Genomic DNA, 24,160 nt, shown 5'->3' on the forward strand with positions numbered 1-24,160 from the left:
ATCCAGTCAGCTGGACGCCTGTCTCACTTTGAACTGGAAGCCTCTGATTCTCTGGTGGGTCAACACTGATTGTAGTAGTCTTCAGCTGATGGAGCCGAGCCCGTTGAGAGCAATGTTCATCCACAGCCTAGGTTATCAAAAGGCAGTGTTAAGAGGGTCTGAGACGATCTCGATTCATATCTATCTGGTAGGCTTCGATCCGCGAGACCACAATCTCGATACGGAATAAGCGGTATGTCTGTAATAGCAGGTCCGACGGTCTCGATTTGGATCTCATCTATTTAATCACATTTTCTGGCCTGACAACGCAGAGGAAGCAATCTTGAAACATTAGCATAGCCGTGGATACTGACCATGAACCTTGTTCATGACCTAGGCGGTGTAAACCACCTGAGCTGTGGCCACCACGTGGAACCAGTGGCATCTGCTTCTCTGCTTTCTCTCTCGTGTCGCATCTTTGATATGCTATCAACTGGCCGGCAGTCTGGATGCTCAAGTTATCTGGGAGTTCACGATGAGGGAGTTCGTTGTTATTATTGACGGAACTGCGGAGCCGCTTCTCGGAGGTCTTGGCAATGGCATATCACGTGAATACATCTCGGTTTCACGTGCATGATATCGTTTCGGATCATCGATGGTTACCTAAGTTATATCATCAGTCAAGAGTGCTAGACGCCACCTAGGGACAAGGTAGCCTTTCATTTATTCAGGTAGAGTATCTTCCTGGATCTACACATCTATTTGAACCGGATTCATTGAAACACCCTTCGATTGCCATTGGTGATTCGCTACAACGTCACATGCGTTCTGCCTCCGTCTTGTCTCTGACTGGATTGTGAACGATGGCTTCTGAAAACATGTTCGATTTCGTACTTCTCGGCCCTACCGGGTATACGGGAAGACTGTGTGCAGAGCATATTGTGCAGCATCTGCCAACTGATATCAAATGGGCCCTGGCAGGCCGCTCGGCTGGGAAACTAGAAGCTGTGGCCAGGGAACTTCGAGATTTGAATCCAGACCGAATCCAACCTGGTAATTAAGACACGTACGAGGGCGCATTAATAGCATATGCTGACAGGAACAAGAGATATTGACCGTTCAGCTCGTCGAGACAGAGTTGAGACCCTTGGCACAGAAGACACGGCTGATCATCAATTGCGTTGGCCCGTATCATCTGTACTCGACTCCTGTGGTGCAAGTCTGTGCTGAAACCGGTACTCATTATGTGGATGTGTAAGGAATCTGCAGGCAGTTGAAATCTCACGTAACTAAATCTGAAAAGTACTGGAGAAACGCCATGGATCCGACAGCTCATTCCAAAGTACCACGAACCAGCAAGGTTGAATGGTGCCATTGTTCGTCGATCCCATTTATTCTGGTACTTTCAAACATTATCCTACTCACAATATCTCAGATTATCCCATCACTGGGCATTGAGAGTACGCCTCCCGATATTCTCACCTGGTCTCTAGTGAAGACCATTCGAGAACAGCTATCCACAGGAACAAAGGAAGCCATTTCTTGCGTCCATGAAGTCAAGTATGAACGATTATGCAAACCCTGCACAAGTTCCCGCTCTAATATCTCCGCCACAGGAGCTCCGGCCCTAGCGGTGGCACTCTTGCTACAATCCTCACCACCCTCGAGACAACCAACATCACGGATCTCATCAAGTCGGCGGACCCCTTCGCACTAGCTGCTTCCGAACCACCAAAACAAACACCTAGACGCTCATTATCAGAGCTAGTGTCGGGAGTCACCTCCGTCTCAGACCTAGGAACTCTAACCACATCTCCGTCCGGCATGGCCGATACAGCCATCGTGCACCGCAGCAGCACACTGATGCGCGAATTCTACGGCCCACGATTCTACTTCCGACACTACGCACACGTCAGAAATGCATTCGTGGGCGTCGTCTTCCACTACGCCTTCCTGGTCGGGATAGTACTCCTTACCCTCTCTCCGGTCCGATGGCTCGTGAGCAAATTCGTCTACGCTCCGGGTCAAGGTCCCCGCAAAGAAGACTGCGCCAGGGACATGGTCGAGTACCGAGCTGTTGCCATACCTGATGTAGATACGCCCAAGCCGAAGCGTGCGTTGGGTCGACTGATCTACAATGGCGATATGTATACTCTCACGGCTGTTTTTCTGGCCGAGGCAGCTATGGTGATCTTGTATCATGAAGCGAAGATCAAGAAGGTTTCTCGTGGTGGAATGGTCACCCCGGCTACTTTGGGTCAGGAGTTTGTGGATCGACTTGATAAAGTCGGATGTCATATTGAGACTAGACTCGTTGACAACTGAGCTGATATTGTACGTACGTACGTACTATACATGGTTAGTCAGTTAGACTTACGTATAACTACTTAGAGGTCTCCTCAGCTAGAAGACACATAATATAATATCATCTCTCATCCCTTCGAGTATCACAGCTAATTAAACCCCCGTCAAGAAAATTCGCTGGTCCAGAACAGATCTTCACCTACCTACAACTTCCCACCCCCCAACGCAGGCACAGAGAAAACCACATCCTTAAACCACATTTCCAAAATCGCATTAACCTCACCCGGCTTCTCCCACAACGCCCAATGTGAAGTATCAACCTGCTCAACAATCAAGTTGGGAACGAACTTGCCCATTCCCTGACCCATATGGGGCGGCAAGGCAGTATCTCTAAGGGCCTGGATCATGAGGACTGGGATGTCGATCTGCGGGTTGGAGATGGAGAGTTCATCTTTGTAGTTCACGTCGCGGGTGCGGTACCAGTTTACTGTTGTTGAAGGATTTAGCGAGGGAATGGAAGGACGGGTTCATTTCAAAATAAAAATAGAAATCTGCGAATTGGAAATATTATATGGTAAGGGGAGAAAAGGAAAGGAAGAAAAGGAAAGGAAGAAAACTCGAAACTCACAAGGTCCATGGATTCCATTCCTTGAAAACTCATCCACGTAATAATTCAATTCCTTACGCACATAGTTAGCAAAACTCAACATATCCAGTAAAAAAAAAAAAAAAAAAAAAAAAAAAAAAAACAGCAAAGACCCTTCACTAGCACCGCGTATACATCCACATATACATACCTCATCCTCAAGCAACTTCGACGAACCCAACCTCCCCAACCTATCAAACAAGATTCCCTTCTCCGTACTAAATCCCCACTGTCCATCCTCTGTCCTACCCCCATACAGCGCGAGGAGGAACTGCTTGATTTCTTCCTTGGTCTTGACTGCTTTTTCGACCTCTCCGCTCTTGAATTGGAGCTGGTAGGCGAAATTCGGGAGACGGGTCCGCACGAGGTCTTCGTGGGAGATGTATTGTGGCATTGGAGGGATGTAGGGCACGCAGACGGCGAAGAGGTGCGTGACTAGGTCGCGGTGGTATAGGGCGATGCGGTAGACGAGTGCGGCGCCCCTGTGGAGAGTGTAAGTGTGAGTTGTTATCCTTTTCTCTCTTTCTTTCTTATTTTGTGTGTGTGTGTGTGTGTGTGTCTGTATGTGTGTATGTAAGGTAGGGAAAAAGCAATGATCAATATAAGAGAAAGGAGTTTGAGAACGATAGCTCCTGGAAATATAGCTAAGCAGATTGTATGTATGTAGCAAACATACCAATCATGTCCACCAAGGATTATCTTCTCTGATCCCAACTGCTTCGCTAGCTCCTTGATATCGTCTGCGAGCTTTCTAAATCCATAGAGTCGTTCATTCTCTGGTGTCCATTGCGGGGCATCCTGGTAAAAAAAGAATGGCGAAAAAGAGTTAATAAATCTCATCCCGTCTTCATGTTATGCATATATTTGTGCAAGGAAAATGCTTTTTTTTAGAAAGAAGGGAATCATACAGTCCGTCCGTATCCCAAACAGTCAGGAACGACGACTCGCAGACCAAAGGAGATCAGGAGTGGGATTTGATATCGCCATCCCATCGATAGGTCAGGGAAGCCATGGAGCTGTGAGTACACTGTCAGCTACGAAGGAATGACTCTTGGTTCCAGACATTCTTGGGTCCATATAACATCCAGAAAGAACGACAGTGACGAACCAGAAAGATGGTGTCCTTATACTGGCCATTTTCAGGCTGAGCGAGGAGATATCCTGGTGTAGTCAGTTAACGACCATACGTGAGGCAGCATTTTGTATATTATCTGCGCGCAAATACGAAACATGAGTTCTAGCAAAAGGAGATTATTGGCGCATACCGTATGTCTTGCCATTGACTTGCGCCGTGAGACGCTGGACCCTCGGGTCATTGTGGACGTTGATCTTATCGATAGCCATTCTAAATAGACCCCTCTTTTCTCGTTCGATCAGAAAACCTGGTGGGGAAGAATTGAAGGAGAGACCACTGATTATTCTGACAAGAGTCTATGTCGAGATATCATGCAACTTATATGCCTTGTCTTACGTTACATTGTGCTTGGGTAATCTCGACTTTTGCCTAGGTAAATCGCAAGCTCACTACTACTAACTAAACGGAACTCCACCTTTCGGATTCGCTAGAACAGGGATGCCCTGCGAACTGCCGTTTTGGATCATGTGACGAGACAGAACAGGGACATTAATTAAGTATATACTATGATTAGGTACCAGTAATGATATTTTACATATCTTGAACCGGGATTATAGGGTGCTGGTATGTTCGAGATGACATAGCTTTTTTTTTCTGTTTCTGGTTTCACTTGAGCGTTGCTTTTTCATGTCTGCATGAATCCTTCGCCACGAAAAGATAATGATGAACCGGAAGCGAAGATGTCGCGTAAAAGTGCCGTACTCGTCAGATTCTCGTACGGAAATGAACTTGGTACAATCCTTGGCCTAGCAGAACCCTGCTGGGCGGTTGGGGTATATTAGAAAAAGGAAAAAAGGACCGTACTGCGTGCGCCTAGTAAATAACCGTATCCTCCTTATCTTCCTCCACAACCTCACCTCCATCGTCCTCATGTCCTCTGGGAGGCTCTGGGGCAGGGGCCGATTCTGGGGCTGGAGCCTCCTCGGTGGAAGGGGGGTTGTCATTAGTAGGGGCAGTATCAGTCTTCGATTGTTGGACAGTTGCGTCCTGGTTAGTATCAGAACCCACCGTGTCGGGTGCAGGCGCTCCTGCTTCATCAGGCTCTTTGAGTTCTTTCTCCTCAGTATGCTCGGGCTGTTTTTCTCCTTCCTTTTCTGGCTTCTCGCCTTCGGGTTTGCGGTCTTCCTCTACTGGCGGGTATCGATCGTTGAACTCTGCTTCTTCCCTTGCAATCGTAGCTTTGGCTTCCTCGATCTGTCTATCTATGGTTTCCTCGTCTTCCTGTCGTAGCAGCCATGGCTTGTAGTACTATATTCGTACGGCAGTTAGCAGTGAGCCAGACAACTATACACTGGACTCAGACATACCAGTACAGGTTCCGTTTTCGTTTTCAGGAAATGTGCCATAGCCAACATATTCGAGTGACGAAGCCGCATCTGCGAAGATACTGCATCAGTATAGTTCCACATATCTACAATCTTCACATGTGCAGAAGATGGCCAACTTACCGATTCCCTGTCATAGACCCTCTGCTCCTTTCTCCGTATCTGCGTCAACTCTTCGTGCTTCTTCCGCTTTTGCTCGCCGTACTCTTCATCCTGCAGCTTCAGCTTGTCCTGCTGCCTCTTCTCAATATCCGCGCGTCGCTTCTGCGCCGCTGTGGATGAGCTTTGTGACAAGGTGCCCAGCAATGCGCCGAATAATCTCTGCCCACGCTTGCGCTCTTCAGCTCCGCTGTTCTGACGACCCTGTCGGCGTTCCGGTCTGCGCTCCGCCGCTGGAGGAGACGACCGCCGTCGGTCCTGGGGAGATCGGGAGGCGTCATCTTGGCCACTCAGTCGGCGTCTTTTCGAGTCGGTCTCTGAGGTTGATGACTGTCTTCGTTTCAGCCCGCTCTCTGGAGATGTCGCAGCATTGTCCGGCTCGGGCAACGCAACTGCGGATGCGATAGACCTGGGAGGCGGGATTAGCTTGCTTTTGCTTGGGCAGCGGAGTGATGATCAAAACACGTACCCTTCTGCCATTTTGATTGGGCTGCCCAGCTGGCACAGCAGAAAAGGCAATAGAAAAAGACAGAGATGTGACAGCGTTCGAAGGAGAGATGCCACGGACACTACTTAGAGTCGGCGTTGCTCGAGATCTCAGTATGCGCTGCGGGTGGCGCACGGACCACATGACCGGATTATCTGAACGCCAGAGAGGGAAACCTTTCCAGCTTCTTCGATCGAAGCTTCCTCGTCGACTTTCGTCCTGGACCACCAACCTTTGACTCCCTTCACATAAATCGAGACGGCCTGCCTTTTCTTGTCATTTCTTTCTGCATTGCGATACTCAACTGTGCTGCTGTCCATACCCTCATTCGTGAAATACGCGTCTCGAAGATCTCACTACTCTAATCTCGTCTCATCGCAACCATGTCCCGCCACCACCCCGATCTCGTTATGTGCCGCAAGCAGCCCGGTATTTCCATCGGGAGACTCTGCGATAAATGCGATGGCAAATGCCCCGTGTGCGATTCCTACGTGCGTCCAACGACTCTCGTGCGCATCTGCGACGAGTGTTCCTTCGGTAACTACCAGAACAAGTGCATCGTGTGCGGTGGCGAAGGGATCAGTGATGCCTTTTACTGCTTCGAATGCACGCGATTGGAAAAAGATAGGGATGGATGTCCTAAGATCATCAACCTGGGAAGTTCGAGGACGGATCTATTCTACCAGAAAAAGAATTTTCGGAATCAGTGATGGACGACGTCGCGTCTGCTGTCAAGATGGGAGAAGATGGCCTGCTGTCCTGCCTGCTGTCCTGTCTAGCAGTGCTGGTGCGTTGAGGGACTGCATAACAGGTGCCTAGAGTCTATATACCGCAAGACGTCGGCTTTGGGTGCTCCGATCTCAAAGGATATACAATAAAAGATGACAATCTATGGGATATGTCGTGTATCTTACTAAACGACAAGGCATTCTCTACCAGGCGTCTGACCCGGGAATTCACCTGCCGGGGCGTCTAGGTCTGGCGAAACCTCTCCTTGGACCGTCGTCCTGTGGAGGATGGACCTCTTCGTGAAGTCTGGCTTCGGTGATCTCGTCTGGAGAAGATCCCTCGATCTGTGAACGGAAAACTGTCAGTCCAGAGACAGCATTTACAATAAAAATCGCTCATATACGAGTCATACCTTCTTCGCCACGTTCAAACCTTCCGCCTCCGCTATGTCGATAGCCACTCTCCGAGTGCTGGCATACAACATGCGTTCCTTGATGGATGAACCCGAAGGGCAGGTGTAGATGAAGATGATGGCATCGGAGTCGGGGTAGTGATAGAGGGTGTACCGCGGCGAAGACTCGGGCAAGCGTCCGGACAGGGAAGCAGGAGAGACGCTGGAGTCTGAGTCCGCGAGCTTGATGGTCTCCGTGGGAATGTCAATAGCCTGTATTGCAAGATTAGTTATCATCCAAAATGCAAGATACCCCTCTGTTCGCAAGGCATAATCAATTCCGCTGATCTCAGCGTAGACAACCCCCAACACATACCAGCTGCACCATTCCACCCTGCTGTAGACTCTTCAACGCAGCCTTGGCTTCCTCATCAACCGGCATCTTCACATTCATCCCTCCCGTTGCCCCTCCACCACTCGCAGCCAGCGAGCCACCAATACCAACATCCCTCCCGATCGTACCATGTCTCGCCTCCTCCTCTGCTCTCCGCACAGCTTCCAACTCCCTCTCCTTCTCATCCATCAAATCCTCCCTCCTAAACCTCCCATTACCACCATTACTCTTCCCGCTCTTCTCCGCATCCCTCTCCCTCCACGCCTCCTCACCAATAACCTCCTCCTCATCCGTCGCGAAAATCGACTCGGAAAACTTCTCACTACCCAACTCCCTCACGAACGTCGCTCTCGTCGACGCAAATAGCGTCTTTGCGCGCACACCCGCATTCGACGGGATATACGTCAGGGCCGCTAAACTCGCGCCCTCGCCCTCACCTTCAGTGTCCGGACGGCGGAAAATCAAATATAGAGGGGTCTTGGGCTGGAGGACGGACGAGAGCTGTGGGAGGGATGGATAGAACGCGTTTGGGGATGAGAAGGGGATTGCGGGGAGAGGGGTCAGGCTCTCGGATGTGATTGTGATAGGGAGGCAGAAGAGAGAGGAGTCGGATGTGAATGCGTTGAATGCATCGTGGAGTTCGGATGAGACTGTTTGATTTTTGTTTTGTTGGTTAGTGAGATGTTGGTTTGTTTTGTTTTGTTAAATGTAGGTAGGTGGTTCTTGGGCAAGTAGCCAGCTGGTTACTAAATACGGGGGGGAGCAATGGGTAGTTATGCAGAGAGTTGAATATTATAGAATGAATGAATGGAACGTACCTGCGATTCCCGACTGCATGGTGAGTTTGAGATGGTTGTGCAACGGGGTAAAAAAAAAACAAAAAGGAAAAAAAAGATGGTCGTTGTGTTGTCCTCGTGTTGACGGGGATAGAGATGGATGGCGGTCAGGAACAACTGGCGATCTCTCGGAGGGGGAAGAAAGTCAGTCGGAGAGTTTGGCGGGGGCAGATTGACTTCCCCCACGTTTCAGACCGTGGCCTATGAAATGGGACGAGGCCAACTCATGTTCAATGTCGATATACCACCGATAGTAAGGGCAGAAATAAGAGTAGATAAATGCATTATGTTGAAATTCAATACGGTCTGTTTCTATTCATCGTAATCCCGTTTTGTGATTTCCTACTGCGGTTTTTACGAGTTCTGTAAGTAATTATTGGGTCTATCTACTGAATGCATGACGACAAGCCCGGCGGAAGGTCGGAATTTCCCCCGCATAGAAAACGAAGACGGCCAGTCTTTTTGAAATAGCTCAATTCATCTTTTGATCGATACCTGACATGGTATAAAAAATTCCAAAAAAAGAGAAAAAACTTCGATGCATATATATACAGATATAAAAAAAAAAGGATGTTTAATGTACTCCCAGTCATCAACCAAATCAATCGACGTTCTTGTCTGTATCCAGACCCGTGTCTTAACAAGTATCCCCGGCAAGTCGGGGTAAATGTGACGATGATGCAATGGAGACGCCACCATGCTTTTGTGGTATCAAACGCTCCCAACACATACTCAAGAGACCAGAGAGACCCACGGAAATCGTAACTTGAACCAAAAAGATTTACTCTTCGAACTTGCCTCCGCCAACGATGCTGTACTTGGACTTCTCAAGCTTCTCCTTCAGGAACTCGTACACGGTGAAGGTCACGGCCTGACCGGGAGCGACACGCATCACACGAGGCGTGATACCCTTGTAGAAAGCGCGAGCACCCTCCTGCTTGAACATCTCGGAAGCGATGGCAGTGATACGGGACAGGGCAGACTGGCCGGGCTCGGCCTTGGTCTTCTGCAGACGGGTCTTGATCGTGTCAATAGGAGCGTTCGAGAAGGGACCCATAGCACCGGAGATGAGACCGATCAGGGTGGTCTGGTACGAGGGCAGCTGCTTGTCGGCGAACTCAGGCTGGGCTCTCTGGAGGAAAGCCTTCAGTTCCGTGTAGGCAGTGAAGTTGGCGGCCTGGTTGGTACCCTGGCGCAGGGCAGTCAGGGAGACACCACGGTAGAGAGTGCTGAATCCTTCTTCCCGGATAACGGTGAACAGAGCGTGAGGGGCACTTCGGTACTTCGGGGCATCGAGGGGGTCGGCGAGAGAGTGGTGCTGAGCTTGTAGACGGATCTTAACGACCTCCATGGGGTTCACAACGGCGACGGCCTCGGTCACACCAGCAGCGAGACCAGCTGAAAATCAAGCGGTCAGCCCCAGATCTCACAATCATGCCAGGTCCTGTGTACACAGGGAATACATACCAAGGAAGGTAGCCTTGCTAGTGACGACACCAGTCTCCTTGTCCGCTAGGAGCTGCTTGTACCACTCATACGAGGTGAATCGAATAGCCATCTTAGGAATGATACCACCCAACACAGCTCCAAGACCCTTGTACAGACCCAGGGCAGTCTCCTTCTTGACGATCTCAACACCAGTGGCGACGAAACCACGGGGTTTCACCTGAAAGGAACAGTCAGTTACCGCACGGGGTCTGGCTTTCGGACGGAGCAATCACTTACACCAGGCGCTCTGGCTCGTCGGGAAAGCTGCATTCGGACCTTGATTGTGTCCAGGGGGTGGCAGACGAGGGCCTCCATCATACCAGCACCTCCTCCAGCTACTCATAGTTAGCGACTAACAAGATCAGATAGTCCACGTTCGTTGGAAACCATACCGATCAAGTTGGTGGCGGCCGAGGCAGGCTTCTTGCCGCCGGGGCCCTGTGCAGTCTTTGCGGACATATTTAAAAGTTTAGTCTTTCAATTGCTGTAGATTCCAATATCGCTGCTCGAACGGTCGAGCTGGACGTTCAATTGCAATGGAGATTCGCGCTTGGCAGATTCTCGAGGAATTTTCCTTCTTTATAGCCGGGTGAGTTTTTAAGCACCGGCAGTTTGGACCAATGGACCGAGTAGAGCTTGTCGAGTATACAAGTACGGCCTCGGGAGCAACACAAGGGGGAACAGCACCAGGCTTCAGAGAATCCGACGTCACAAACAGAAAGTGAAGGCGGATGGGATTTGGGGTCTCCAATGGTTATAACTGGGGGAGCCCGGAGCGAGGATCTTTACCTTGGTTAAGGTGGCGGCCCAAGACCAGCGACGAGAGAAGCTATGACGGGGAAGCGGAGAGAGCTGTCTGGACGAGCGGAAAGATGGAGAACCACCTCGACCACGGAGATAACTCGCACAAATTTGGGAGAGGATCAAGAACCACGAATGCTCTCCCCACGACCTGGAGGAGACGCACTTTTTGTACTCCATGATCCATATAGATCACATCTCTCTCTCTTAACTCCGAGGCATATGCTTAGAGCCCGTGACCTGTCCTGTAATTTAATCAATTATTACTTTTAACCCTGCGCAGGGCTGGTCGAGCTCCCAGACGTCCCGAGAGGCCTCGGAAGTTCACACAGAATCGATCCATCTGCATCCGTCAAATGAGCTGGGTTCTTTTACCGCTAGGGGGGGGGTTCCCTTAGAAGTTAGGGGTAAAGTGGTTCTCCAGACGATATCGGTGCCAATAAACGATGGAGACATGCCTATTTCACGCCGTTCCTGGCACTCCACGGGAGATCCGACGTCGTCATGGACTTCATCGGCGTCCACTGTGCTGGGTCACAAGTGGTAACTATGGTAAGTTATTATTAAACTGGTAGTTAGAGGATTGGTAATATTGGTAATAATCCTCGTCGTCCTCTCTGCCAGCCGTTATCGGCTCGACCGTTTGCGGGTAAAGCCGGTAATATTCCGGGTTTTGTCATGAAGTCCTAAGCCGAGGTTGCCCCAGCTTTTGGCCGCCGAAGCTCGGAATGAAGCATTCATAGCGGCTAGTAATATATAGATAATCGATATTGCACCTAACTAGGTCCTCTCCAGACCAAAAGAAAAAGAGCTCTCTTTCGGTGGTCCCTGCTGGAGAGTTACCCCATCTCCCCGGGACGCTGTTGATCGTTGTCACTCCTTGATCTTGATCTTCTTACGATGGAACCGTTGCCCAGAGCGTTCAGGTTCAGTTGCTGGTACGGAGGAATACCATTTCCCCGTTCTCGGCTCGAAGCTCAGGAATATTCTCGGGTTACCGGAAACCCACGCTGAGGGCACGCCGTGATCCATGCCGGAGTTCGAGGCCAGGGTGTATTATCAAGCAAACCCATAAAAACAACTAGATAGTTTATAATCGTATTTCTTTTCAGTAGACGACGGAGACGGCGGAGTTATGTCTTCCAAAGACCGGTATAATCATGAAATTGTTTGTAATAATATCGATATTTGACGGCAGTGAGGTGATTCCCTGCCGCTATCCGAGCCCGATACTGTATACAAATTACCATACCTTTCAGTGGCACGAAATTATATACTTATGAGTTCCATCTTCTCGGGCCGTCAATTAGCTTCTGGGTGATCTTTCACGCGGTTGAGGACCGGACTTCTCTGCTCCGGTACATGAATAACGCTTTTCCACGTCCTTGATCGAACCATAGATATCTATGTTATATCTAATTTTGCCGCTGGGTTCTCACAAGCATCCTAATCAGATGGCACGTGCTCATTGTAATCGACTGGACGTGTTTTAGGGCGCGATCACAAGCTGACGGTTGACCTGTGTTAGAACGTGTTTAGTCTAAACAGTTCTCTTTCACATGTGAAGACACTCATCTGAGTACTCAGGTTGGATTCTTGTCGATATACTTTTGTCGAAGATGTTCAATGACGAACTCCTAAGCTGTTATTTGATAGCACCAACCAGCTGACCAAATTGAAAGTAGGAGAAAAAATGTTGATGTGAACACACGACCTCAAAGACTGTACCACTGAAACCTTCTGTCATTAGCACTGCAATGTATAAACGACCAGAGTCTGTGGTTGATGGTGCCAGTGAAGATCGGATAATATTCCAGCGATGGCTGCGGGGGAAAAAGATGTACCTAGCGGACTCCCTCCGATGATCCACCACTAAGATGTAGGCTTATCAGTCGGCTGCTTCACCGATCTCGTCGGACTGCTATTGCGATCGCAATGGAGAGGACAGCTCATCATACTCATTAATTCTCCATGGTGCTCTGGTCCAGATTGGCGCGGTGGACGGAGAACGGACCTTTCGAGCGTGGCTGTTGTGCACATGTCGTTTCCGCATTTTTTTCCGAATCAAGATGGCCAATGGCGGTGAAGTCGCCGGTGCTCATAATGAGAAAAGGAAATCAAAGAAGACGAGAGGAGTTGCTGTCGTGAAGAAGGTACTGTTATTCCTTCTACACCAGTGGCTCCTCATTGGTATGGGTGTGGTTTGCGTACTGGCGTACTTCTTCCCAAATGTTGCAAAGCAAGGCGGCATAATCAGGACCGAATACAGCATTCTATATGGCGCCGTGGCATTGATCTTCCTGATATCGGGCCTCAGCATCCCGCGCCAGAAGCTTTTCAAGCATATGCTTAATTGGAGACTCCACGTGCTGGTCCAAGTCACTTCGTTTCTGTTCATTCCTGCGCTGGTGCTCGCCATTGTACATATAGTGTTGGCCGGTGACCCCTGGGGACATATCGATCGAGCGGTCCTGGCGGGCTATATCCTGGTCGCATGTATCCCGACAACGATCGCTTCGAACGTGGTCATGACCAGAGCTGCCGGTGGGGATGATGCCGCAGCGCTGGTGGAGGTTCTGGTTGCGAATGTCCTAGGTCCGTTCGTGACTGCAGGATGGACGGTCACTCTGATACCCAATACACCTGAGTTCTCAGCATGGAAACATGGGGAAGGTGCACTCAACCAGATGTATCGAGATGTCTTTAAGCAGTTAGGTCTAGCTGTACTCATCCCGCTGGCGGTGGGACAACTGATCCGATGGACCTGGTCAGATCAGACCGCATGGGTCCTTCAGAAGTTCAAGGTAGCGAAGGTTGGCACCTTTTGTCTGTTACTACTCATATGGTATGTGTTGCCGCGATTCTGGAAGGAGCGAAATGCAGTGGATATACCTAAAGCAACAATTATATGCTAACGAGGCCATTTCCAGGACCACATTCTCAACCTGCTTCGCTACAGACGCTCTCGAATCGCTCTCCGCCCAGAGCATCGTCTTTGTAGTCCTATTCAACATCGCCCTATACCTCTTTCTCACAGTGGTCTGCTTCGTCATCTCCCGTCCACCAAAGTGCTTATCTACTCTGCCGTGGGGCCGACGCATTTTTAAAAGAGTCGACCCCGAAGAGACGATTGCTATCTGCTTCTGCGGCCCTGCTAAAACAACCGCGTTGGGAATCCCACTACTGTATGCCATGTGGTCCTCTGTTGACCTGTTTACGAAGGCGAAAACGTCCGTCCCAGTCCTGCTCTACACCACAGAGCAGGTCTGCGTGGCGCATTTCATGGTCTATATATTCCGCAGATGGCATAGCAGACTGCAAAAGAAGCAAGATATGGAGAGTATTGGTGAACCTGAGAGTCATACTGGGACCACGGATGGTCCTGATGACGCATCTCCTTTGGACTCGAAGGAGGTCGGTAGTGAACCGGATCGTCGGGCTACTGAGATAGAATAGTGTCGTGTAAAGGTATACCTGATGGTAGATTGCGATTTAATGATAAATAATAATACGTAGCACTTCCTCGGAAAGCCAGCACTGCGATGAAAGAAGTGTCAAGCTTGCTTTATATGATAGCAGTACAATGATTTTCAATTTCAGATCCAAGCCGACCTAAATCAAGTTCCGTCTCTACCAGACTGTATCCCTATTTATCTATTTACAGTGGAAGGTGTAAGTATACACGTAAGCATGTGAGAGAAAAATATCCTAAGTCATCCGTCAAGCCCTATGAGTCGACGTGGTGTGGACCAGCAACATGCATCAGCAGCTCTTGATCAGATGTAGCTGACCTTCACACCCGCACCCACAGTTCCTCGAACCTTTTGCCAGCTCGTATTCATGATCCTGCGCACACGTTCTCGGACATCTTGTCTACTAACCGCCATGATGATGCCCAGCATGAACAGAAGCATGCGTAGAAGAGCCATCGGGTTGCCGGTCACATTTCGTGCTAGAGTGAGCAGAAGATTGTGAAGTGCAGTTGCCAAGGCGCGCGCCTGTCGTACCATGGGTGGAGATTTGGGCGTCTTTTTGACATTCTTCGACGACTCAGGGGGCGGCGAGAAGGTGGCCCGGCCCGAAGGATCAGTCGTCTTATTGCTTGCAGACTTCTCCGTTGACTTGTTGCCACGGCTTTTGGATATCCCATTGGGATGGCTTTCAATGCCATAGTCAACCTCGCTGCCAGTTCGTTTGTGTCCGTTCTGCTGGGCGCGTGCGGCAGCCGCAGCTTCCTCTGCCCTTCTTCGCTCTTCCTCTGCTCTTCTTCGCTCTTCCTCTCGCGCCTGGCGTTCGAGTTCAGCTTCCCTTTCTCGTTGCAGCTCTGCAGCGCGCAGGCTGCCTCTCTCTTTTTCTTCCTTCAGGCCTTCGAGCGTCAGAAAGAAAGCCTCTTTCCTTTCTTCATCCAACACTTCGCTGAACTGGATAAACTCTCTAGCATAGTCCCATTCCTCGTTTCTCGGCAGAACGTGGAGGGTGAACAGTTCGAGTATCCTCACTCTAGCCTCCAAGTCCTTTGGAGTATCTGTTCCGCTAGCAGCATGTGCGTGGCGGCGTCGTGATCCATGTTGAGACATCTCCATGTGGGCTGCAACGTCCAGATTTGGCTGTCCGTAGGACGACAGGTAGGTCTCAAGTCGCTGTTGGTTGAGAGTCTGCGACGGAGAGTGATTCAACAACAACGTAGCTCTGTAGGACGATGGTTAGAGAAAGAACACTATAGCCAGTAGGGTATCTGACTGACAAGTTATACACGACTTCCGCATCTACTGAGCCCTCTCGTCCTCTGTAACCGGTCTGTACTATATACTCCCAGACGTCCCCATCTCGGACTTTGGAGACAAGAGCCTTCCATTCTTTCTGTCCAAATGTGCTCTTCCCCTCCTCAGGCCCAAGCTCCACAATGGCGCTAAGGAGTGTGATATATAGGTTCCACACCTTAATCCTTAGATTACTCGACGCGGTCGCGATTGGCGCAAGAGAAGACGCAGCATTATCGCCATTGATGTACTGTTCATCTTTGGGCGGCGCGTTGACAATTGGTTCGAGAGCTGTCAAAGCTTCTTGCAATCGACGCGTTAGGAAAAGCTGAGATGCCTTCTTGTAGGTTTGCGAACACAGCTTCGAGGTTGAAGGCGGAGAGGATGTGGGAAGTAATTGCGAATGCGAAGAGGATAGGTATGAGCTATCGTCGGCCATTGTCGGAAGCTCAGGATCCGAAGATCTCGGCCTAATAACGGCTTTTATGGGTAAATACTGAAACAGGACAAGATGTAGGTTCTTTGTCGAGACCTGATGCGCTTTGAGTGACCGAAGACAGGGTTGGAGTTGGAGAGCTTCACTTTACCCTCGGCACGCGTCGCCTGGGGTGCGGGAAGGCTGATGTCACGGGATGGAGATCTGGATCTGGAGAAACCGGCGCCAAACAGGACGCTTAAGCGAAGCCACCCGTCAGTCAAGCGGCACCATCTAGATGCTCTGCTTTGCTTGCTAGCATAGTTACATTGTGGCTGCTTCTACATATTTCCTCCATATTCCTTCTGAGCAGCTGCCTTATTTGCCATTGACATATTGCACGGTGGGGCCGGGGAGATCCCGCTATTCATTATCATGCTTGTAACCGCGCTATGGAAAGCATGATGAGATAGATGAATGAATGCTGAACTGCTCGGATTCAATTACTATGCTAGGATTCTATTGTGTTCTTCGTGTCCCCTCTTGATTATCCTACGACTCTGGACTTCTCACGTCTTCACCCTCATCTGGACGAGAAAGCCCCCTGGGGTAAATATGGATGTCACCTCCCAGTCATTCTATTATCACCTCCCAAGGATTTTAGATAGCATTGCAACATGCTGTTTTGTATCGCTGGATCTTGAGTTTTCTGGGATCGCTACAAATCCAGTGGGATTGACCGGTGCCCGAAGACAAACACTTCAGGAACGCTATGCTGAAGCCAAAGAAGCCGCAGACAAGTATCAGATCTTGCAAATTGGCCTCACGATCGGACTTGAAGATGCTAAGACAGGCTAGGACGGCTATTGATTGCTTATCATTGGTACTATGCTAACATTCAGTAGGAACTTACACACTCAAACCGTACAATTTCTATCTCAGTCCGATCATTGAACAGAGACTGGAAGTCGAGAGAATCTGGTCATACCAGAGTAGCGGTACAATCTCATTCGTATCTTTGTTTGGATGATATATAGACTAATGCCTTCTAGCTGTGGAGTTTCTGGTGGGGAATAAATTTCGCATGGAAGCTCCTTTCACCGAAGGTGTTCCTTATCTGTCTCGAGACGAAGAAAGGATAGCGCTCAGCAAAGCTCACGAACGGAGAGACCGGCCCCGAGAAACTGGTGCAATTGATGTGAAGGAGACAGACACTGAATCTTTGCAATTTTTAAAGCTTGTTCGACAGGGAATCGAAGCTTGGCTCGCTCTAGGTGAAGTAGGTTTCAATATTCTCTTTCGGTTCACCCGACTTATTTAGATATCAGACGAGAGCAGGCTATCTCAATATCCCGCCACCAAGTCATATCGGTGCTGTCAGTGGTCCGAATGCCCTTCCAACAATACTCAACAGGTTCCAGAAAAGACTAGTCCATCGATTGATTGAAGCGGAATACCCGGAATTGAGATCCATCGGAAAGCCTACATTCGTACAGATTATCCCCTATGATGAAGCGCGAGAGAGAGACGTCGCCAATGAAAGAGTGAGGCGAACGGATGAACGCATCTTAAGACAAACAGGCATGAGATGGATCGCTGAGGCCTTGGCCGGGGGAGATTTGACAAGGCTTGACCCAGGATACTTCATGGGCATCATGGCAAACTCAGCCTCTGTTGAGGGCAAGTATTCGTTGAAAGAGTTCGCTGACAGGCTTAAGCTTCGGTTACTGGCAAACAGGCCGGTCCTAGTCGGTCATAATCTTTTCACAGACGTAATCTATTTTTGCAGCTGCTTTTTCGGAAGTTTGCCTGAACGTGTGGAAGAGTTTCAGGAACTGGTTCATGGCCTTTTCCCCGTTCTTATTGATACGAAATACATGGCCACGCACGAGTGTGGTTCAATCAACCCTGCCTCGTCGCTTTCGGAAATCAATGATAGTCTGAAGGACGTGAAGAAACCAAGCATCGGTTGGTAGCTCTTCTCATATATACTGATTTTGTTGCTAACGGGGCGTCGCTAGTCGTGGACCCAACCCATAACAAATACGAAGGCCAGAAACTACATCATGAAGCAGGGTACGACAGTCTGCTCACAGCCCAAGTATTCATCAAGTTGTCTTCCCAGCTACGCAATGGAGGCATACCTATGGATCCACGAGCAAAATCATTCGTCCCAAAGCGGGATATCTATACCGAGATGAGTGAACTCAGCCTGGACAGTTCAGCATCTTGTGCATCGAGTACATCGGGGAACAGCTCTGTCGAGATGACCGGCAAAACTTCTAGAAAAGACCGACCTGCCCAGAAACCGGTCGACTGGCAGCAACGAGAAGAGGTTACTAGGATCCGCTCAGCCTTTGCACATCGGACCAAATATGATCTTCTGACAGACCTGGCTGAAGAGATAGAAGATGTCCCTGAGAGCGAGATACCGGTGAGTGCCAATCCGTTGGCTGGTCCTACAGAGCCTCAGCTCCTGGCCTTCGAGGACGAAGAAGCGATAGCGCAAAAAGTCAAGGATGGAGAGCTCATCCCTCGTTTCGGGGCGTCATTCTGGAAGGTCTATGGAAACAAACTCCGCGTATTTGGAACGGAGGAACGAGTCTGCGTCTTAGGCAAGGTGAAAAGTCAAAGATAAGACTTTCGGCCTCTTTGCTGCTCTGCCCCAGTACACGACCACTTGGTCCTGCACAGATGCCATCCATGGGCTTAGAATACCCTGGACTACGTAGTCTTAGAAGAAGATGAAATGTCTAACATAATCACCAACTAGGTGCCAACTAGAGCTCAAAAAGAGATTCTCTTTCGGCTCAGCATGGGTCAGAATTATGTATGCAGAGTCTATCTAACCGTACGCCTTGATTGAGAAGGTACCGCTAGCGAAAATTGACTGCATATCGCTCTGAGCACCGCTAAATGATCGACTGGTCGTGGAGTAACAGAACGCAGTGATGATAAGGATGGGTGCTGTAGAGAAGAAAAATTGCGAAAATAGAGCAACAAGCGGCGGTTTTGAGTAGCCCGGTCTGGTCACGCGGAGGCTAACCCGTCTGGGGACTAGCGCGTCTTCGGAGGCTCGCAGCGCTCTCAGGCGGATGGACAACCGTGAACTTTTCTTGGAGAGACCGGAATCCACGAGCGCCCAATATCCAGCACTGTCGGGGAGATGGCTGCAGGATCCAATGGTGCCAGGCGCATAGCGACGCTATTGCGTATGTTGTTTCCCGGCCTTCAATCAATGTGTGGGGTGCGCTGTTGCTGATGTCTCTTTTCTCACAGGGCCTTCTGTCTTCGACTCCGCGGTGTGCAGAAGCTGTCAAGAAACACTCGTCCGCCGCAACTATGCTACTGCTGCCGCAGCAACTGCAGAAAGCCAGTCTGAACCTGCTCCTCCGTCCGTGGGTTCATCGAAACCAGATACCGCTGCTACTCATCCGGTCCTGAAACCTACCTATGTCATTAATGCCGGAGTTCTGCTCTCTCGGCCTCCGCAGATCACCCGCGACCTGACGCCGTTTGAAAAAGCATACTATTTCTACCAGAAGCGATTAAACGAGCGTCTTGCTCTTCCTTTCACCAGATACTTCTACTTCAAGCGAGGTACGCCCGCCGACGAAGATTGGAAGCGCAAGTACCGGGAGCGCCAGACTCCTTCCCGCGATATCGGAAAATACAATGCCTATTCCCCGGACGCATGGAATGATGAGCTGCTAGTTGGTGCAGTCGAATCCGAGCCAGAGCACCAGATTGAGATGCTTGTGCGCGATGCGGAGAGTACCACCACCGGCACTCAGGAAGGAACCAAGAAGGAGGAGGTTCCGCGGCCGTTCCCTCGTGTGACAGAGGCAGACCAGAAGAATGACCAGAAGAGCCTGAACCGCGCTCTGCAACGTACACTCTACCTACTTGTCCAGACCAAGGAAGGATACTGGAAGTTCCCGAGCTCACCCGTGGAGGAGGGCGAGAATCTTCGATCGGTGAGTACTCTAACGTGATATATTTCTATCCTGCCTATGATTATCAGCCAGAGTACAGAAACTGACCATGTTTCTGCTATCCTAGGCTGCTGAACGAACCCTCGCCCAGTCTGCTGGTATCAACATGAACACCTGGATGGTCGGCTACCACCCTGTTGGCCACCACGTTTACAACAACCGGAAGCCCAAGGTGGATGAGAAGACTGGAGTCGAGCTTCTGGGCGAGAAGACTTTCTTCATGAAAGGCCGCATCATGGCCGGCCAAGCTGATCTCAAGGCCAACAACCAGGGTCTCCAGGACTTCAAGTGGCTGGCCAAGGATGAGATTCAGTCTCTGGTCCTGCCCCAGTACTTCAGCCACATCCGGAACATGCTGGCGGAGAGGTAAATGGTGAGGCGAAGAGTTATGAGAGGAGGCTTGTACGATGGTGGATTCGCCGAGACGAAAGCAACTACGAGTGCATATCCGTTCGATGGTCTCTTTCTTCCCCTCTCCTGCATTGTGAAGGCCAGTTGGCGTCTTGCTTATATCCGTCTGTAGCGTAAATGGGGATTTTCACAGAAGAGCATATACTTTGAAATGTATAACTAGATACTATTATCAGTTCGCAAAATGATTTTCAAGTTTCTCCATTCCCATTGAGCGCTCCTATAAGTAACTCCTAAAACTCCCAATCATAATACCCAATCTCTTGGACAATGCCATCAAGAAACAATATTACCACAAATATGAAATAAATCATCACCACAACAGCATATCACAAGATCACCCCATCCTACTTCAAATTAAACTTCTGCCCCTGTACAACCGGCTGGGTTGTCGAGGTCTTTGAACTCAAACTCTTTCCACACATCGGACATGCTAGATTGATCATTAGCAACGGACGTGTACCCGGAACCAAACGAGAGCCAGAGAAGATAACAACCAATCAGACTGAAGAGGAAAAGGAGGAAGGAGACAATTCATTGATGCACGTACCATTCTTTTTATACGCACATGTCTGACAGTATTTGCGGCCCTGCTCGACCTTGGTTTTGCATTGGTCGCATGAAGATGCGTATGCAGCGTAGGGGTTCTTTGCCTTTGCACTCAAGAGTTTGTTCTGTTGGCGGTTGTTAGTTATGTACTGCTATGTGTGATCGGCGGGAATTTGGATAATGAGATGATAGATAGATGAAAAAGAGGAATGATATCAGATATTCGAAACCAATCAAAGAGAGGGACGGGTTCCGTAACTAATCTTAACTTCATCCATAGAAAGAACAGGACACGACACACAATATCACAACTTGACATGGGATATTCATGAATAAAGCACGTAAACCCAGAAAAGAACCACAATCTCAATACAACTCACCTTACTGATCCCCGTATTCCCCAAAGTCGGCTTAGACTTGGCATCTCCGCCGCCACCTAACGTAGTAGACGGAGAGCCGTAGTACATATCATTCTTCCGCTTCACGCCCGGAGTAGCCAGCTCAGTCTTCTGGAGCTTCTTCTGGCATTTACCGCAGACCATGACGGGCGACACGACTCGTTGTCTGGCCGGTGGCGCACGAGCTGATCGGACAGATAATACGGGACGGAGCCCGTGTGGCGTCACGTGTACTTGAGAATCAAGTCAAGGATGTTGAGGTCTGAAAAGGTACTCTTTGCTGTGGATTCGATGCTTTACTAGAGCGTACTGTCAAGTTGATGCAGGTTGATGAAGTAATGGTAAATAGGTACTTTCGATTGAAATAGAGGCGATATGTATCCGTTAGATATGGACGCACCGCCACCTGTATGGCGGGACTCGGAAACGCCAAGGCTTTCCATCGAATAGCATTGCCGTCCTTGGGTGTTTGCCTGAGGCATTACTGATGGTTTGTATGTATACATGTGTCCGACCTGTGACAGGGAGTTTTGTAGGAACAATCAGATATATTGAGTTTCACTATATCGAGGATTTTGAGCTCCAACAGGAAAATTATGATAATTGATCTGTCTCTATCAAATACGGACATGTAACGTTTAGCCAGGTACCTAGTAGTTGAGTCGGAAGATGCTACCCCGTTCCTAGATACGGTTCCCCGAGGTGATAATAAAAGTCTGTGAATAGGATGCATGAATACTTTTGGGTCTGATTTTGAATGTTTGGTATCCCACATATCATACATATGAAATCTGTCCACGGCTCTCACAGGAAGATGTACTTTCGACTAGCGGTGGATAGGGCAATTCCTGACCCTGAAGCGTAAAGGGAACCTGATTGGCTGGTTTTCATATTTAAGGCATATTCGAGTTCGTTATAGAGAGCATTCGAACTAACAGAGCTACCTAGGAGCTTCCTCAAGGAAGCAGTCCATCCCAGGAGATGAGAGTTGATTGTTTCTGGGAATATTCAATGCCGTATGAGCATGTCCAGCATCAATTAACGCTATCTGTCGGATTGATCTTGCGTTCATATTGTCAATCCACATCAATGCAGTGCACTTATATCTCGATAGCATTGGTCAGGTCGATGAGAAACAGCATATACTAATGTAGACTAATAAATCCGGCTCTCTGGATATGTACGCATGATATTGTTCTAAGAAATATGGGGAAGTATCACATCCAACGAAGCAGACTAAAACAGCTTATGAATCTGTGTTTGAAGTAGGCGGCATGTAACCTCGTGACCGGGGACGGTGACCTTAGAGGACTCCGCGCTTTCTTTCTCCAGAGTTCAATTGACATCCACACCTGTCAGAAATACTACCTCAAAAACGCTCCTTCATGCTCTCCCACCAATTCCGTTCGATAAGAAGTATGGCGATGTTTTCTTGGCTTAATATTACAGGCATACAGCATGACCAGACAGAATGAGTTCTCCTGTGAGCAACAGACGAGCGGAAGTCCCAAGTCGACTTCTTCTACTAGCAGCAGAAGGCAGAATTGCTGTCTCCATAAAAATCCGTCAGTCCCAAATACAATTCGATTAAGCACAGGGAAATGGTCCACGAACCACCCCTATGCAGACCCTCACTCGATCACTGATTCTTGCTTACAAGCCAATACAGGCCATACTTTATCCTTATCAAGCCTCATAGGACGAACGAGATTCTCCAATAATATATGTAATTCTACCATCAGTGAAACAGATTGGAAGTTCACATGATAGGGGACAACTTAACATCGATTTCCATAACGATCTGATTATATTTTCGACTTGGAATGCGAAATTCTCATGTAATGGTTACAAGCGGGGAATGACATGGACATACTACCTAACGAGTCTGCAACTATCGAGTTACATCGTCGGCTCTCTCATCTAATACTGCGCAAATATTCTTCTCCCTGCAACTTGACGATATGAAACAACATCGAGTCGGAGGTGAGTTGATGTCCTCCCTCAGGATGTATGTCTGACACCTCATGGGACATCAGATAATTCTCGAATTAAGTTGCAAATCTAGACCGTGTCGGAGTGGCCGATGGGGCGAAAAGGACCACTCTCGTCTGAAAGCGAGCAAGGGTCGACAGGGGGCAGGGCAGCCGGCGCCGACCTTGAGAAGTGAACTTAAGCTTCTTTTCTCCTGCGCTGCCTGGGGACGAATGAGGATCAAAAGACCAAGAAACCGCGAATAGCGGTCAAACAAGGATTTGCATACTATGATTTCATAGAATGCCACTCACTCCTTTATCGCTGTACTGGGGGTCAGCCTTAGTGACAGTGACCGAGGACTGCCAGGTGGGCGAAAATATTGAGAACACCGTCTATAGAATGCTTGGTACTACTGTCTGGTCCTGCAGGTGTTCGGGGTATGCGAACAGAATGCGACCAATGGTTCCCGGAAACTCCGAGGCTTCTGCAACTTGACAGTATCTGGCCTATCACAGAACAATGCCAAAAGCACCAGCAAATGTTTCGATCGCGCATGGCGATCAGGTACCGATCACGGATGCAACAGTCAAACGGAACGTGAGCGGCTGAACATCGTGGCTCCGCCGTCTCCAGCTGGCGTCACGATTAGAGCAAATATCATTTGATCTCGAACCCAACAACGACGCCGCCTGTGCCTCAAAGAGCACTGTCGAATCTAGCAGGGACAGGCTGAGAATGGCACGGTAGACAAGGATTACGAATCTTTCCTGCATTCAACTTCACAGCCACACAGTCCCCAACGTCCAACAGATCTCAGACAATAATAATGGAGGCGATCCAGCAAGATACAGCAGCCATGATTGCGTTGTGGACCACTAGCTGGAGAGCTAGGTCGGACAGTGTTCCACGGGGCGGCAAGCGAACAGAGCAAGATGGCTAGAACAGCCGCGGTAGTTGGTTGCATGCCCGTGCTGCTGACACAAA

The 24,160-nt window shown here is 49.3% G+C and overlaps 10 protein-coding genes across 10 annotated transcripts; 4 read left to right on the forward strand and 6 right to left on the reverse strand.

Moving 5' to 3' along the window:
- The first annotated feature begins 536 nt into the window (after positions 1 to 536).
- Positions 537 to 2,424, forward strand: C8Q69DRAFT_299546 (putative saccharopine dehydrogenase). Its single transcript, XM_028627130.1, has 6 exons — positions 537 to 1,032; positions 1,086 to 1,233; positions 1,283 to 1,355; positions 1,415 to 1,539; positions 1,596 to 2,313; positions 2,371 to 2,424. Exons 1-5 carry the CDS (start codon positions 843 to 845, stop codon positions 2,302 to 2,304), a joined length of 1,245 nt encoding a protein of 414 aa, XP_028484285.1. The 5' UTR covers positions 537 to 842; the 3' UTR covers positions 2,305 to 2,313; positions 2,371 to 2,424.
- A 62-nt stretch (positions 2,425 to 2,486) lies between these two features.
- Positions 2,487 to 4,273, reverse strand: C8Q69DRAFT_508007 (epoxide hydrolase; the record flags this gene model as incomplete). The annotated part of the gene is made up of 7 exons (XM_028632941.1): positions 2,487 to 2,770; positions 2,912 to 2,963; positions 3,081 to 3,411; positions 3,606 to 3,727; positions 3,838 to 3,945; positions 4,038 to 4,090; positions 4,195 to 4,273. The coding sequence occupies 7 exons, from the start codon at positions 4,271 to 4,273 to the stop codon at positions 2,487 to 2,489; spliced, it is 1,029 nt and encodes a 342-aa protein (XP_028484286.1).
- A 243-nt stretch (positions 4,274 to 4,516) lies between these two features.
- On the reverse strand, positions 4,517 to 6,229 carry C8Q69DRAFT_470877 (pinin/SDK/memA domain protein). The gene is made up of 4 exons (XM_028630870.1): positions 6,018 to 6,229; positions 5,513 to 5,957; positions 5,372 to 5,440; positions 4,517 to 5,312 (listed from the first exon to the last, which is right to left on the reverse strand). The coding sequence occupies exons 1-4, from the start codon at positions 6,026 to 6,028 to the stop codon at positions 4,878 to 4,880; spliced, it is 960 nt and encodes a 319-aa protein (XP_028484287.1). The 5' UTR covers positions 6,029 to 6,229; the 3' UTR covers positions 4,517 to 4,877.
- A 189-nt stretch (positions 6,230 to 6,418) lies between these two features.
- C8Q69DRAFT_487248 (putative Pre-mRNA splicing factor ini1) lies at positions 6,419 to 6,745 on the forward strand (the record flags this gene model as incomplete). Its single annotated transcript, XM_028631971.1, has 1 exon — positions 6,419 to 6,745. The coding sequence occupies one exon, from the start codon at positions 6,419 to 6,421 to the stop codon at positions 6,743 to 6,745; it is 327 nt and encodes a 108-aa protein (XP_028484288.1).
- On the reverse strand, positions 6,674 to 8,386 carry C8Q69DRAFT_522047 (actin monomer binding protein; the record flags this gene model as incomplete). Its single annotated transcript, XM_028633534.1, has 4 exons — positions 6,674 to 7,108; positions 7,177 to 7,428; positions 7,532 to 8,199; positions 8,368 to 8,386. 4 exons carry the CDS (start codon positions 8,384 to 8,386, stop codon positions 6,992 to 6,994), a joined length of 1,056 nt encoding a protein of 351 aa, XP_028484289.1. The 3' UTR covers positions 6,674 to 6,991.
- A 686-nt stretch (positions 8,387 to 9,072) lies between these two features.
- On the reverse strand, positions 9,073 to 10,456 carry C8Q69DRAFT_299636 (putative succinate:fumarate antiporter). Its single transcript, XM_028627131.1, has 4 exons — positions 10,266 to 10,456; positions 10,111 to 10,208; positions 9,853 to 10,051; positions 9,073 to 9,783 (listed from the first exon to the last, which is right to left on the reverse strand). The coding sequence occupies exons 1-4, from the start codon at positions 10,330 to 10,332 to the stop codon at positions 9,167 to 9,169; spliced, it is 981 nt and encodes a 326-aa protein (XP_028484290.1). The 5' UTR covers positions 10,333 to 10,456; the 3' UTR covers positions 9,073 to 9,166.
- A 2,287-nt stretch (positions 10,457 to 12,743) lies between these two features.
- On the forward strand, positions 12,744 to 14,130 carry C8Q69DRAFT_445573 (putative sodium bile acid cotransporter; the record flags this gene model as incomplete). The annotated part of the gene is made up of 2 exons (XM_028629074.1): positions 12,744 to 13,519; positions 13,605 to 14,130. 2 exons carry the CDS (start codon positions 12,744 to 12,746, stop codon positions 14,128 to 14,130), a joined length of 1,302 nt encoding a protein of 433 aa, XP_028484291.1.
- A 124-nt stretch (positions 14,131 to 14,254) lies between these two features.
- On the reverse strand, positions 14,255 to 16,059 carry C8Q69DRAFT_470902 (hypothetical protein). Its single transcript, XM_028630871.1, has 2 exons — positions 15,419 to 16,059; positions 14,255 to 15,363 (listed from the first exon to the last, which is right to left on the reverse strand). Exons 1-2 carry the CDS (start codon positions 15,871 to 15,873, stop codon positions 14,451 to 14,453), a joined length of 1,368 nt encoding a protein of 455 aa, XP_028484292.1. The 5' UTR covers positions 15,874 to 16,059; the 3' UTR covers positions 14,255 to 14,450.
- Positions 16,060 to 16,123: 64 nt separating this feature from the next.
- C8Q69DRAFT_499394 (CAF1 family ribonuclease) lies at positions 16,124 to 20,443 on the forward strand (the record flags this gene model as incomplete). The annotated part of the gene is made up of 10 exons (XM_028632324.1): positions 16,124 to 16,702; positions 16,755 to 16,847; positions 16,902 to 17,128; positions 17,178 to 17,817; positions 17,925 to 18,469; positions 18,623 to 18,679; positions 18,974 to 19,061; positions 19,129 to 19,826; positions 19,912 to 20,210; positions 20,419 to 20,443. Exons 1-10 carry the CDS (start codon positions 16,327 to 16,329, stop codon positions 20,441 to 20,443), a joined length of 3,048 nt encoding a protein of 1,015 aa, XP_028484293.1. The 5' UTR covers positions 16,124 to 16,326.
- On the reverse strand, positions 20,422 to 21,590 carry C8Q69DRAFT_528731 (PDZ-binding protein). The gene is made up of 3 exons (XM_028633680.1): positions 21,185 to 21,590; positions 20,806 to 20,929; positions 20,422 to 20,688 (listed from the first exon to the last, which is right to left on the reverse strand). The coding sequence occupies exons 1-3, from the start codon at positions 21,344 to 21,346 to the stop codon at positions 20,603 to 20,605; spliced, it is 372 nt and encodes a 123-aa protein (XP_028484294.1). The 5' UTR covers positions 21,347 to 21,590; the 3' UTR covers positions 20,422 to 20,602.
- Between the last annotated feature and the right edge of the window lie 2,570 nt (positions 21,591 to 24,160).

The sequence above is a fragment of the Paecilomyces variotii genome (assembly GCF_004022145.1).
Source record: "Paecilomyces variotii strain CBS 101075 chromosome Unknown C8Q69scaffold_7, whole genome shotgun sequence".
In the NCBI taxonomy this organism is placed as follows: Eukaryota; Fungi; Ascomycota; class Eurotiomycetes; order Eurotiales; family Thermoascaceae; genus Paecilomyces; species Paecilomyces variotii.

What these genes read in the sequence shown, in the direction of transcription:
- C8Q69DRAFT_299546 (XM_028627130.1), top strand. Translation starts at nt 843, where the DNA reads ATGGCTTCTGAAAACATGTTCGATTTCGTACTTCTCGGCCCTACCGGG. An exon ending in TCCAGACCGAATCCAACCTG is followed by an intron (nt 1,033 to 1,085) that starts GTAATTAAGACA and finishes GACAGGAACAAG; the next exon opens with AGATATTGACCGTTCAGCTC. An exon ending in GGTACTCATTATGTGGATGT is followed by an intron (nt 1,234 to 1,282) that starts GTAAGGAATCTG and finishes AAATCTGAAAAG; the next exon opens with TACTGGAGAAACGCCATGGA.
- C8Q69DRAFT_470877 (XM_028630870.1), bottom strand. An exon ending in GGGTCTATGACAGGGAATCG is followed by an intron (nt 5,441 to 5,512) that starts GTAAGTTGGCCA and finishes GTATCTTCGCAG; the next exon opens with ATGCGGCTTCGTCACTCGAA. An exon ending in CGAAAACGGAACCTGTACTG is followed by an intron (nt 5,313 to 5,371) that starts GTATGTCTGAGT and finishes GTACGAATATAG; the next exon opens with TACTACAAGCCATGGCTGCT.
- C8Q69DRAFT_299636 (XM_028627131.1), bottom strand. Translation starts at nt 10,332, where the DNA reads ATGTCCGCAAAGACTGCACAGGGCCCCGGCGGCAAGAAGCCTGCCTCG. An exon ending in GGCCGCCACCAACTTGATCG is followed by an intron (nt 10,209 to 10,265) that starts GTATGGTTTCCA and finishes AACTATGAGTAG; the next exon opens with CTGGAGGAGGTGCTGGTATG. An exon ending in GACGAGCCAGAGCGCCTGGT is followed by an intron (nt 10,052 to 10,110) that starts GTAAGTGATTGC and finishes TGTTCCTTTCAG; the next exon opens with GTGAAACCCCGTGGTTTCGT.
- C8Q69DRAFT_470902 (XM_028630871.1), bottom strand. Translation starts at nt 15,873, where the DNA reads ATGGCCGACGATAGCTCATACCTATCCTCTTCGCATTCGCAATTACTT. An exon ending in GCGGAAGTCGTGTATAACTT is followed by an intron (nt 15,364 to 15,418) that starts GTCAGTCAGATA and finishes ATCGTCCTACAG; the next exon opens with AGCTACGTTGTTGTTGAATC.
- C8Q69DRAFT_528731 (XM_028633680.1), bottom strand. Translation starts at nt 21,346, where the DNA reads ATGGTCTGCGGTAAATGCCAGAAGAAGCTCCAGAAGACTGAGCTGGCT. An exon ending in GGAATACGGGGATCAGTAAG is followed by an intron (nt 20,930 to 21,184) that starts GTGAGTTGTATT and finishes AACCGCCAACAG; the next exon opens with AACAAACTCTTGAGTGCAAA. An exon ending in ATGTGCGTATAAAAAGAATG is followed by an intron (nt 20,689 to 20,805) that starts GTACGTGCATCA and finishes TGATCAATCTAG; the next exon opens with CATGTCCGATGTGTGGAAAG.